Below are 13,561 nucleotides of genomic sequence, written 5' to 3'. Positions count from 1 at the left end.
TTCCCTGATGGGATGCAGTTACCCAAAGCAATTCTTGCCCGTGACTAATGAGTCAATTTCTTCAGATCACCGCATGTTGTTGAATTACTCTTTCCACTCATTCTTCAATTTACACTCATTTGACCCCCCACATTCACTTGAATAACTGCAATTGTTCTCAATTAACAATTGAGCTTGACACGATTGTGTTATTGTTACATTAAACTTCAACAAGACTTCTCAAAAATCGTATTTCCAACTCAAGGGGAGGGTTTCAATCAACCCCTCACCCACCATAAGAGACCGATAAAAAGAATTTATCAAGAGGTTTGAATACTAATCATTAATGATTGGAGAATGAGTGGTTCCCCCACTCAACACAACAGATATCAATTTCTAGAAACCAAATTTTCTTGGCTGTTACCTTAGCGTAACATGTTTTCAAAAGGTTGAATTGGAGAAAAAATTAAAGCATAAAAAAAACAAAGTAAAACCTTCAATATTTGTGATGTTTAAGCGTTTGATTTTTAAAAATGTATTCTCATGTATTCCAACCTACAGGGCCCCTTCTCCAAGGAACTCCATTCCTGGGCGTTTGTCCAGTTTCTTTGTCAGCCAAGCATTCCTGAAATATAACATCTCTTCCAAAAACAAGTTGTATACAAGTGGGTGCATATTTCTACACATTGACGCAAATCCCCCATACCAAATATTACTAAGTTCTCCTGCTGAAGCGTTAAAGATCCAACTTCCGTCTTCTTGGATATCAGGAAAGAGACTTGGGTCAGTGAATAATCGGCAGAATTCATCGCTTTCTGCATGGGAGCGATGGTGGAATGGATCCACGGGTATGACAGTTCCAAGGAAGCGAGTACGATCCGTATTACCAGTGTATATATGTTCGGTCAACCGGCATGCATTGTCATAAAAAACCACCTCTGGAATACCTCGTGGGAAGGACTCTTCCAGAAAGTCCTGTTTGATTGACATCCAGATGTGACACAGATCAGACACAGAATCAGGAAGCATTTTAACCATACCAACTCACCTTGACTGCACTGACGGACTCCGCATTATAAAAGGTTTTCCGTGCCAATATAATTCCACAACATGCTACAATCAACTGATCATTGTGTGTACGAGATCGAGATAGCAAGTATTTGCCAGCCGCCTGCGACTCGCCGCCGTCCCGCGCACCCTCGTGTGCTCTCTGCGACTCATCAGCATGCTGCAAGCTTTCAAGATCTTCAATCTGTCCGGTCTCAGAATTCATATGCACCGTAGGATCAATATTGAGATTAGAGCCCGGACAATTAAGAATAGAGGTTAGAGAGAAATTCCCTTGGACACGCTGATTAAATTTGGCCCATGCCTCAATGTGGGCTATGTTGTCGCAAGTCTGGCTATCTTTACACGCTGGCTTAGGGCAGGGTTGTGCTTGACAGCGCCCACCCAGGATTGGAAAGTGGTCGGTGCAATACCGATCGTTGATGTTTGCCAGCTTCTTTGTGCAAGGGCCTTCAGGTGGGGGCTGTCCAAGAGATCGAGAGATTTCCTGCAGTTGCTGAGATGAGGCGCTGCAGCGCCAGTGCCCAATTGTCAGACCGTCGGTGACAACTGCACGGATAGCTGTGCCGATGTATTAAATCCCGGTGTCAGCAGTTGCAAGCGGGAAGCGTTCAATTGGGTGACATACATTTGTAGATCACTTCACCGGTATCTGGATCCACACCACCAGGTGTCAAGCGGACACAGCTGGAGCAATAATGGTCCCGGTATCGAGATCCTTCAATATCCAATTGATTGAGGTGCAATTCGATTGCCGAGTCGAAACGGATTGAATCGGTGCCACTGGAGGTTACTGCGAGAAAAGACCCTCTTCGATCTGCGTGATTGATCAATGAGTGAAGTATAAGCCCATCGCGACACACTTCTTCTGAGAGAGACGGAGTGAAGCCCTGCCGGGGGGTGAATGTGGCAACATCGGAGTCATCTACAAAGATCTGGTTAAACCAGTTAACCAGATTGAAATGTGATACACTAAATGAGGAGCGAATATAATGTCAGTGTTAGACTGGTTATACGGAGAAAGGATCACAGAATCATGAATCACTCACTGTGCTAACATTTGAATGATCCGGAACATGTAGGCCAAGCGGCAAGTCATATAGTAATGGCAGTGTACGTGAAGATAATCCTGGTCGCGTCCCATTTCGTTTGTATAATAATGTCGCAAACCATCTCGAGTATAAAAACTAGGTCTGTAGAAGGTGCCACAGAGTTGGTCTGCCGTCCAAACCACAGTAACTTCAGTAAGTGACGTTGGGATTTGGATAGAATTTGGAAACTCACTGGAACAGCATAGAATGACGGTCTCAATTGTGTGGACGCCATCAACGTCGTACAGGTAACCGTTGAGGCGCGAGTGAACATGTAAGTTGTGTGAGTGGCCATTTGAGCAGCAAACAAGACACTGGGAAAAGGGTGCGCGTAAAAAGCGTTCGGGAAGCTTGGTTGTAAGATCCTCCTGCATGCCAAACTTGCGGACAGTAGCAGATGGGTTGATTCGACACGAGGGTAAGATCGCAAACATGATTCGCCATAGTTCAGAATATAAGTCATGGGGGTATCCAGGCGATAGCGCTGTTGCAAGGAACGGTATGAGGGTGAACCGAGTTGATGTCAGACGTAGAGATTCGCCGGCGATGTGTAGGGCTTCAGCGGCCAGGGTGGCGAACCGCACAAAGTCGGCGACGTTGAGTGTCGCAGAGAGCTGAGGTGATTGACTGTTGAGCTGTGCAACAAAATCACGTAAAAGCATCTTTAAAATTGACCGAAGTGTGGGAGGGTAAGCAACAGTGTTAGTGTGGAAGGTCAAGGATGCATGAAGCAGTGATGGATTTCGGATGTAGGGCGTGTCACCTCCCACATGTCACCTGTGAGTATACCCTAGTTCCACAATCAGGCCATGTGTTTAAGGCGGGCTTAAGGGGTTTGTCATTGGTTTTGTCAAACTGCTAGGATGATAGGTGAACAAGATTTTACATGCCTAATCCCCGGAGTAAACCCATGCATCATGGGTTTATGCAAGATTATCACGATTATCAGGGGTGTATCAGACCAATCCCCTGATTCTCCGGCCTACCGTTGAAGCTGGTGAAATTATCAAGGAATATCGTCATCAGACCACCACATCAACTTAATGGATCCATCATCTTCTTCACAATCCAAGCCTTCTTCAACTTCAGCTTCAACAGCTCTCTCACTTCGAGTTTCAAAAATATTAGCTACCAGTAATTTCGAAGATCCAACTACCCGTTCAGCCCTAAAGATTTTAAATAGCTTTGGAAGAGATCAAGAAACTACAAGTGATGGATCGAGCTTACCTACCGATTTACACAATTTAAAGAAAGGTGGCTTAAGAAGAGTAGTGGAAGATCGTCTTCGTTTAAGGTCTAGAGAATTTCTTGATATTTTCGCTGGACTTAACAATGTGAGCATAAGTTCCTTTTTTTTGGTTTATCACAAGTCCTTTTTCAAAGTTCTTGACCGAGTTGATGGCATATGCTTTGAAAGAAACGATTTCACAGGAGTTAAACGATTTACAAGCCCACATAGACCATATGCATGAATGTTGTGATGAAACTCAAGAAAAGCTAATAGCTGCTAATCAAGGTACCAAGTATCTTTTGGAGCATGCTGATGGCTTAAGGAAAGCGAGGTGAGTCGGTTTAGTTTTTCTCTGTTTGAAATGCACTTCAAGTTTTTTGACTTTGAAAATTTGAAGTCAATCAACAGCAAATAAAAAATTACTTGCTACAGTCTTCTTGCATCGGTTCACATTGACTGAACCTGAAATCCAAGCTTTAACCACACGTGATGTGAAGGTGAATCGACACTTATTCTCAGCCATGGACCATTGTGAACGAATCCGATCAGACTGTGCTGCACTTCTGACAGGAGACTTGACCCCTGCCGAAACCGAAACAGCTGGACTTGATATCATGCAAGCTATTAGTAAATATCTTGATAAGGGATATGAAAAAGTGATGAAATGGACTCTGTTTGAATGTCGAGCTGGTCTATCCAAGGGAGAAGAAGGACAATTAGAAGTTAGCTCTCTGATGAAAAAAGCTATCCAGCGACTCAACTGTCGTCCTGAGCTACTAGAGTATGCGTTTTTCTTATCACCAAGATAGCTGCGTCTTGGAGTGAAGTGCTGATGCTTGAAATGTATTGCAGTGAAGCACTCTCGGTTCTGTCGGCCACTCGATCAGCTGCTCTGTCGAGCTTGTTCCTCGATGCCTTGACTCGAGGAGGTCCTAATGGTTTACCCAGACCGATTGAGCTCAATGCACATGATCCAATCAGATATGTTGGTGACATGTTAGCATGGGTACATCAGACTATGGCAAGCGAACATGAATTCTTAGAAAGCTTGTTCGATTTGAAATCAGATGGAAGGCGAGTAGGTGAATCAAGGATCTTTTCACCAAAGTTATCGGATTCGACATCAAATCTAGACGTCCAGACTATTACATCAGCTACTGAGACCATTCCGATTGATAAACAAAGTGAGGATCGTAAGAGGGTTAGAAATTTACTGGATAAGCATATGGAAGGGTGTGGAAGGCCTTTGAAGATCAGAGTGTATCAGACCATCAAAAGTCAAGAGGGTAGTATTGTAGCCTATCAACTAGCAAGCTTATTAGATTTCTATAAAGCTACCATGACCAATACCATTGGACCTGATGCCCTTCTGACCAAGACATTAACCGAGTTGAGATTGATTCAATATTTGTTTAAACTAATTGAACCTTTCTAACCATTTGCCTCTTGATTTCGTAGAATCACAGAAGATGCATATGAAATCTTCTTTCAAATCTTGGCTTCACTATCAGCTCGACATATGCGATTTATTGAACAGCCACCCGTCGATTTATCTGTACCATCTGCCTTGAATGAGGCAATGTCTAATTTGAGAGATATAATGTCAATTTATAATGATGGTTCACCTGAAGAAGCTGATGCTAAGTCATTTGATCGAGTCTTGGAATTGACGATCGGTCCAGCATTAGAGTTGATCACCAAGATGGCGGCTCTGAGAGTTTCAGAGTGGGATCAATCTATTTTTTGGATCAATTGTTTGGAGTTTATGATTGTGCGTAAGATGATATCATCCTGCTCTAAGATTACAATCTCTGATGTCTAACTCTCTCGAATGGTACGATTTTAGGCAACCCTTGGTCCTTTTGCATTCACCCACGATAAGAAAGAAGAGTTACAAGAACGACTGAAGAATCATTTAGATCTTTTAACTCAAGAACACTTTGATCAGCTCTTGAAATCATCCGGTTTACAACCTATCATCCAAGCATTGGAGACCAAAGGAGATGTAAGTCTATACCCCGAGAGTTTCTTAAGTCCTTGCATCAAACAAACCAACTAATTGAAATTTGAAACCATCAAAATAGACACCATTATCAAGAATAGAATCAAGTTCATCAAAAGAAATCACGAAATCAGTTCAAGAATTTAATGAATTCTTAATGAATTTAGATACTTTAGTTTCAACTCGATTAGTTTTACTTTCTTCAACTAAAAACTCATCAAAAGTTCATCATGATAGTTTAGGTTTGATTAGTTTGGCTTATGGACGGATTTGGGATTCGGTGATGGATCCATTAAATAAGTATGAATTTGCTTCTACTTTATTGGTTAGAAGTAAAGAAGAAGTTCGAACTTTGATTGGTTAGATAGATTAGGAACTTTTTTGACTTTTGAGGTGGATTGCGAAAAGTATGAAAGGGTTATATATTTTTTTTGGTGGAGATTGATTGATGGTTATGGACTTTGGTTTGATTTGACGTTTAGTGAATGTGATGAAGTCTGATTGAGTTTCTATATATTCGTTCTAGAAATATAGTTTTAGAGAGAGGGTTGGAATTTATAACATTGGTTCATGAAGGGATACAAGTTGTTGTTGATTATATACGAATGCAATGATCACCTACTTGAGTCCTACTAAATGATCTGTGCTACAATACGCATACATAGGTTGATCAATGCTCCTATTATCAAACTCTGAAAACAAAGTGAAACCATGTTAAAGTATCATTGGGCAGCTTGTGGAATATCAATTGGCCCCATTGCAAACTTTCCTACTGCTGGTTAAGTTTGTGGTTAAGTGCAGACTCAGAGTAAATTTAAGTCCGGAATGATAAGATGAGAAGTTGAGATCCGACCCGAGTTGAATTCGGGATCTCATGGTTTTGTAAGTTTCTCCAACATCACCCTACACCAACACTTACCACTATATATCAAGCACTACGATTTGCTCAATCTAATCTCAACTCAAAATGGCCAGACGTGATATCAGAGTGGTACTGTGTGGAGATGACGGTGTTGGTAAAAGGTAGATTGATTCATTCATTTCTCAGAAACATACATCAGGAGCTCAAACTGATCTTGCATTTATCAAAATAGTACTATCATCACTGCCTTGATCAAAGAAAGGTTCTACGAATTACCATCAGGATTAGTCTTACCAGAGGTTTCAATCCCACCTGAAGTCACTCCCAACATCACCACTCATCTAATCGATACATCTCGTAAATTTTAAAATCTCTTGACTTTTTTTTAAAAAACCCTCGAATCACATCCTGATCTGATTTTGATGTTGATTTTCATTGAACTTTTTTTGATTAGCACGTCCTGAAGATCGACATCATCTTGAAACAGAAATCAGAAAAGCTCATGTAGTCGTCATCATTTATTCAGTTGAAAGTCCTAATTCATTCGATCGAATTACTACTTATTGGTTACCTACCATTAGGTCACTAGGTGTGAATGTGTAGGTACATCACAATTTTTAATTGAACCCATTCCCAAAAACCTAACTTATCCTAGTCACTCAGATTCATGATTTCGATTTCTCATATTTGGTGATTTACTTTTTTTAGACCAGTGATTTTGGTGGGAAACAAGATTGATTTAAGAGATGGTGAAGATGTTACCAATGAAGCTTTTCAATCAGGTGCGATCTTAAATGGTTTGATTTGGATGTACTTGGATTCACTATCTTACTTATTGAATGAAAATTTGGCTTCTTGATCATCGAACGAATTTATCTAGAATTGGCGCCTTTGATGAGAGAATTTAAAGAAGTGGAAACCTGTATCGAATGTAGTGCAAAAGCTTCACTTGTATGTTTTATATCTTTTCCGGACCTCGTTCAAGCTAACTGACTGTGATTTTCTAACCACGTCTTAGAACATTAGTGAAACCTTTTACCTGGCTCAAAATGCTGTTCTACATCCAACAGCACCCCTTTATGATTCAAGAGAACATGTAGGTCAAATCATCAACTTGTGGATGTCTGTCTATCCTGGATTTCTGATCTTGACAATTCCTTAGTCAATGAAACCTGCCTGTGTGAATGCTCTCACACGAGTTTTCAAATTGTGCGATGTTAATAAAGATAACGTATTAGATGACGAAGAATTACACGAGTTTCAAGTAGGTCCATATCTTTTCCTTACTTTACACACAACCAACACATTCGAGCATTCCACTTACTCATTCTTTTCTCACATTTCGAATTCTAGCGCAAATGTTTTGGTGTCCCTTTACAATCTAAGGAGCTCAGGACGATCAAAACTGATGTGTTACAAGAAAATCCTCAATTTTTAACCTTTGATGGTCATATCACTCAAGAAGGATTTCTTTATTTACATACCTGTTTCATTCAACGTGGAAGATTAGAAACCGTTTGGGGTGTATTGAGAGCATTTGGATATGGTGATGATCTCACACTAAGTGAAACATTTTTAGCTCCTAGGTTCGCTGAAATCTTGACCTGTAACTCTTCCTTGGCTATACTTACTGAGAACTTTGTTTTTTCTTTGGGATAGATTCGATGTTCCAAATGACTGTTCAGCCGAACTTAGTCCTTCTGGTTATGCGTTTTTTACAGATCTGTTTGAAACCTTTGATCAGGTGTGTTTCAGGGATTGCCTCTTCCTGATCATCGAGAATGATAAAGTCAATTTTACATTCTGATTTAGGATTTAGATGGTGCATTGAACACGGAAGAATTAGAGTCTCTTTTCAGTACTTCGCCTGGAAATCCATGGATCAATCAAGGATTTCCTGATACTACGATTACTAATGATAGTAATTGTGTTACACTACAAGGCTGGCTAGCTCAATGGAGGTAAATCTTTTTCATGTCATCATATTCCGCTTACCTTCAAAGACACTGATGTTCAATGAATTTGACTTTCTGTAGTATGACCACTTTACTTGATCATCGAGTGACATTAGCATATCTTGCACATCTAGGTTATCCATCACCCACCACAAATGCATTAACAATCACTAAACCAAGAAAATCAGAAAGGAAAAAGAAAAACAAAGTGAATCGAACGACATATCTAATTTATGTGTTTGGTGCAGTAGGATCAGGTAAAAGTTCGATATGTAGAAATTTAGTGAAAAAAAGGTATTTTGATGGGAATCATAACGGAGGTAGTTTAACGGTCGTCAATAGTGTTGAGTATAAAGGTGCTGAGAAATATTTAGTTGTAAGTGTTGATCTTTTTTGGTATATTGAATTGAATTGGACTAGGATGGAATTGATTATGAACTGTGTTCCTTTTGGTCTTTTATTAGGTTCAAGAGTTTGCAGCTTGGGAAGGTGGTGAAGTTTTGAGGAATTCAAAGAGATTGGGAATGGCAGATGTGTTAGTATTTGTGTATGATAGTTCAGATACCAATTCGTTTTCTTACATTAGCAATCTAAGAGTAAGTCCCCATTTCTTTCGCCCTGTGTAGCATTTTTTTACATGAGAATGTTAGGTATCTATCAAGATTCGATACTGATTTGTTTCTCTGTCTGAATCGATTGGATTCAATTAGCAACAATTTAAAGTAGATCATATTCCAACCCTTTTTGTTGCAAGTAAAGCAGATCTAGATCTAGCTCAACAAGTATGTGACGTAATTTTTTTTCTTCAAAATCTTGATTCTTGACTTTAAAATCTCACACTTGATTGAAATCATATGATTAATTTGATTGATATTTGTTTTTTTTTTCAGAGACATGAAGTTCAACCTGATGTATATTGTCGTAAATTAAGTTTAAGAGTACCGGTAGCTGTAAGTATGAGAACTAATCAAACAGCAGATCTATGGCCAATCTTATGTGGAATAGCAACCAATCCGTAAGATCCTTTCTTTCTCTCTTTCTAAACCCCTTCAGCTATTGAAGTCTGATGTTGGTTGCGGTTTTTGGTTTTTTAGTAATTCTTCAATTCCAGGTGGATCAGAAAAAACTTCCGATAAATTAACCGTTTATTTATCATTAAGTGCATTGATTGGAGCTAGTTCTGCTTTAGCTTATGTGGCTTATAAGTCATGGAATAAACCTAATTCGTTCTTAGGTACAAGTAATAATAATGGAATTGGAGGAAGTGGAAGTTGGTTGAATTGGTTGGGTGGTGCTAGTAGTAGTAGTAGTCATACTAAAACTGTTGTGAATGGAGTAGGGTTATGAGAAAATGTAAATGAAACAAATTGGAAGTTTTAGAATGGAATGGAGGTTTTTTTTCTTTTTTTTTTCTTTTTTGTTTGAAGTTGATATTCTTTTGGTTGGATTTGTGTATTGTTGAGTTTGATTCAACTTTGATGATCTTTAAAAAGTGGTTTATAGTATATACACATGATTTCTGCAGAAAGAGGCTTCGAATTCTCGGTTTTGGCTGCAATGCGCAAGAGCCCCTTTAGCTCAGTGGTAGAGCGTTCCACTCGTATGTTGTGTCATAATTGAAATGGAAAGGTCTGGTGTTCAATCCACCAAAAGGGCAAGCCATTGTTTTTGTTCCTTCTTGTTCCCTTGTCTTTTGCATGTATGTCTTGTCAAGAAGTTTTGTGCATAAGTTGTGGATTGGAAGATGTGTTATGGACATTGGTTTGGTCAAAAATGAATGTTGAGGAGTTGTTGCAGAAACATTTAAGTTGGAATGTGTGAGGAATGTATGAGGAATGTTTTATGTAGGATTTTGATGAGTTGGTTGAAGTAGTTTGATGAGAGTAAGATTAAGTTTAGTAAGTACTGAATTTTCATCAAAGCTTGTTTAATCAAAGAGAAAAACCCAGTTCCTGGTCTGTGCATGATTGCAGCTTGAGGTCTTGATCAAAGGCTTTTGTTCTGATGTTTATGAAAGTGATGTACATCAAAGCTCTAAACCGGCTTTTGATCTGATTGCATGTTTGTCAGAACCATTCATCATCCTATCAGCAACTCTTCAACTTTGCTTCTCTGTCTCAATACCACAGTATACAATTCAATGGGATGTCAAAAATCTTGTTCTTGCTAACTACCATGCAAAGTACAAAATCAAGGAGCATCTGAAAAGATCAAAGAACATCATTCAAAAGGTTTGGTGCATCTCTAAATCTATTGAGTCTCTTTGTGTTTTGATATGTAGTTGGAGTGAACTTTCAAGGCTTTCAAAAAGATAATGGCATCTTCTGGTGCACCTGGAGTTCATACAACCACTGTTGGAGTGCATGCTGAGAAGGCCTGATGGGCTCAATGCATTGATGTGGTACTCAAGTACCTTTCATCCATTCTCTATCTATTGAACCTATCTGTTCTAACCCTTTGAATAAGATATGTGCATTCTAACCTTTGAATAATTATGACAGTGATAAAGATGTCAAGCCAATTCAAAGCAATGGTTTTCCAACATACCAAGATGTCCTACAGATAATGCCCAGGAAGCAATTACAAGCCAATGGTAACAAGGGGTCTGTAACTCAAAGCAAGAAGAAATAAAATGTTATATCATTGCCCAAAGATTTAGATGAGCATGGGAATGACAGAGGTAGGTTTTTGTTTTCATCTGAATGTGAATCAGTCTGATTCAAAACTCATCATACTAAAAAATCCTATCTTATTACAATCCACCTGACAAGTATTTAAACCAAGATCAATCTCATGTATCTAGGACTCACACAAGGACTCAGATATTGAGAATATTGATTGTCTGAGGCCATTGTCTTCTCAAAAGAAAAAGACTTCTGTAAGTTCTCTATCATATTGACTGTACCTTTCATTCATTTCATCTATTCAGCAAGAACTAGGAAACAGACTGGCAAATCTTCAACACAAATTGCATTGGCTGAAAATGACAATGGCAAGCCTAGAGCAATTTTTTGTACCTAGCAAACAGAGCCCAATCATTCATGGAGGTTCATCTGCCACCTCAAAATGTTCACAAAGCACAGGCTCAAATCTGGTATTTGAATCAATTGATTGAGCTGTGGATCAAGTAGGTGAATTGGGGGAGAAAAATATGATAATGTCATCATTTCCAAAATCAAGTCTGAGCAACATTCAAAATGGCCAGAAGCAAGCAATGGAGATCTTTAATCAAGAAAGTGGCCAGAATCTTCAACCTAAACATCTCATCAAGGTAGTGAATGAATTGATAAAAGACAATACAGCCTCATTCTTCTATGCATTACATGGATCATTCCATAATATGGGACTGGTTCAAGGCTAAGGCTGAAGCCGGCAGATCAAAGGAGGATAAGGAGGTAGATGAAGCCAACTGAACATGAGAACAAATGAACAGGTTGAGTTTCAATATATTGTATTCAAATATATTTTATCCAAAGTTTTGTGTCTTAGTGGGTGTGTATCATAAAACAAGCCTTATTTATACATTGAAAGATTTGATCTTGATGGTGCCAAGAAAGTTAGGATTACAATGGTCCTGATTACAAATGATGATCTAGACCTTCCTATGTACCACAGGTGCATCAACATAGTCTCAAAACCTCCACTTGGCAAGGTGCTTTCTTTGTTTGGAAGCTTGGTTCTGCTTGTTAGTGTTAGGCACAACCCAGTCTGGTCTGCCATTACCCACCATCCTCATCTCCAAGCACTCTTGTAACATGTATTTTTCATAAATTCCATCCTTTCCAGATCCTATTTGAATGATATTGTTCAAAACAATTATGGGATACAAAGTTAAATCTGGGATTTTTTTTCCCAGTTTCCCAGTTTTTGTTTTTGGCTGTGTTGGGAAATTCCCACGTTCTCCCAGTTTCCCAGTTTGCGTTTTTGGCTGTATTTGGGAAACTGGGAAAAAAAACACAGCTTTAACTTTGTATCCCATAAATGCATGCAATCACAATCATAACTTGTACTTTATGAGGGTAGAAGGGTATCAATGCAAGAATCAGAAATCTCACTTTGAAACCCCAACAATCTGTTTGATCAAAATTTTAAGGGCCAAGTGTTGATGATTATACAACTCCTTTTCTGTTTGTGGTGTTAAAACCAAATGCTGCCACTCTCTAAAGCGGTATTTTACTGATCAAAAAGGGGTTAACAAACCTTATGGTGGCATACCATGCATCAGCAATGTGGAATGAATCTGAGATAAATAAAACAGGTTATTATCCATTGCTGTTGCATTTAAAAGACACATTAACTTACCATTTGGAACACCAAAGCATTGTTCTTCAAGATCTCATTAAAGGGCATACACATTCACATGCAAGCCTTTCAAACCAGCATGAATTAAGGTGAACATCATGTTGAATGAAAACCCTGCTAGGACATATATTGGGAGTGATGTTCTTTTTGGTTTCAATGAGCAGAACATCAATAAGCAGGAAGATGCAAGGTAAGTGGGTGCCATCAATGGCCTCCAGACATTTGTTGAAAAAACAGGTAAAGCAGGGGTTATTTTGAATCTCCTGTGGACATATCTTGTTCTGGGTAGGTTGGACAATATAGATTGATTCAAATGACACATTGCCTTGCAGACATTGTTAAATTAACTGCTGATGGTATTTCCAGATCAAACACTTCTTTTACAATAGAACACACTGTAAACATCAAAAAACTTCCCTTCAATTGAGCAGAGGAACATTATTAGAAGTATAATTGGTCATAAAGTATTGATCACTGCACACCTGAGTCATAAACCCCACATTACATATGTGCAACAAGCTGAGTAAGTTGTTAGATATCATGTACATACAGGTCTGCTCAGTTCCCTGCTCATCTGAACAAATAAATCACATGTAATTCATCATGTAACTTTTTCCAGTTTGACAAAATCCTCCTAAAAATTGACTACATATACCTCCATAGCTACTCAGGCAATACTCTGGACACCATTCAATAGTAACAGAAAGGGTGTTACATGAGGTTTACTTGATGAAATTACACAGAAGCTATGAGTCAGTGTATGTAGTCAATTCTTGAAATGCTTTTGTCAAACTGAAAAAAATTACAGAAGGTATTAGTATTACATATGGTTCACTCATTCAGATGAGCCAATAGCTGACACTACACCAAATCAATAATTTACCATGGAGTTTAGAAAAGTCAAGATGTAGGAAATTCTCAGCAATGCATGAGAGGTAGGAAAAAATTGAAAAAAATTATGGTTGAATCAGTCTGTGATTTCCCATCATTTTGCATATTTTTTCATATTTTTACCTTGAGTTTTGAAGTCGTTCCATAGAAAAATGATTTTGGGGTGTATTTGGCCAGAAA

The 13,561-nt window shown here is 38.8% G+C and overlaps 3 protein-coding genes across 3 annotated transcripts; 2 read left to right on the top strand and 1 right to left on the bottom strand.

Annotated features, from left to right (window-relative positions):
* Window positions 1-1,362: 1,362 nt before the first annotated feature.
* Window positions 1,363-2,800, bottom strand: MELLADRAFT_85437 (uncharacterized protein; the record flags this gene model as incomplete). The annotated part of the gene is made up of 4 exons (XM_007408869.1): window positions 1,363-1,556; window positions 1,676-2,019; window positions 2,097-2,286; window positions 2,332-2,800. 4 exons carry the CDS (start codon window positions 2,798-2,800, stop codon window positions 1,363-1,365), a joined length of 1,197 nt encoding a protein of 398 aa, XP_007408931.1.
* A 338-nt stretch (window positions 2,801-3,138) lies between these two features.
* On the top strand, window positions 3,139-6,005 carry MELLADRAFT_48006 (uncharacterized protein; the record flags this gene model as incomplete). Its single annotated transcript, XM_007409070.1, has 8 exons — window positions 3,139-3,472; window positions 3,556-3,700; window positions 3,767-4,150; window positions 4,222-4,476; window positions 4,555-4,758; window positions 4,828-5,140; window positions 5,216-5,374; window positions 5,454-6,005. The coding sequence occupies 7 exons, from the start codon at window positions 3,603-3,605 to the stop codon at window positions 5,733-5,735; spliced, it is 1,695 nt and encodes a 564-aa protein (XP_007409132.1).
* A 333-nt stretch (window positions 6,006-6,338) lies between these two features.
* Window positions 6,339-9,696, top strand: MELLADRAFT_116192 (uncharacterized protein; the record flags this gene model as incomplete). Its single annotated transcript, XM_007409071.1, has 15 exons — window positions 6,339-6,394; window positions 6,466-6,590; window positions 6,688-6,832; window positions 6,942-7,015; window positions 7,114-7,184; window positions 7,252-7,329; window positions 7,396-7,497; window positions 7,587-7,819; window positions 7,893-7,977; window positions 8,046-8,194; window positions 8,270-8,564; window positions 8,653-8,784; window positions 8,899-8,970; window positions 9,079-9,203; window positions 9,283-9,696. The coding sequence occupies 15 exons, from the start codon at window positions 6,339-6,341 to the stop codon at window positions 9,533-9,535; spliced, it is 1,995 nt and encodes a 664-aa protein (XP_007409133.1).
* Window positions 9,697-13,561: the final 3,865 nt, after the last annotated feature.

Source organism: Melampsora larici-populina (genome assembly GCF_000204055.1).
Source record: "Melampsora larici-populina 98AG31 unplaced genomic scaffold MELLAscaffold_14, whole genome shotgun sequence".
In the NCBI taxonomy this organism is placed as follows: Eukaryota; Fungi; Basidiomycota; class Pucciniomycetes; order Pucciniales; family Melampsoraceae; genus Melampsora; species Melampsora laricis-populina.
This window is presented reverse-complemented; position numbering and strand designations above follow the sequence as displayed.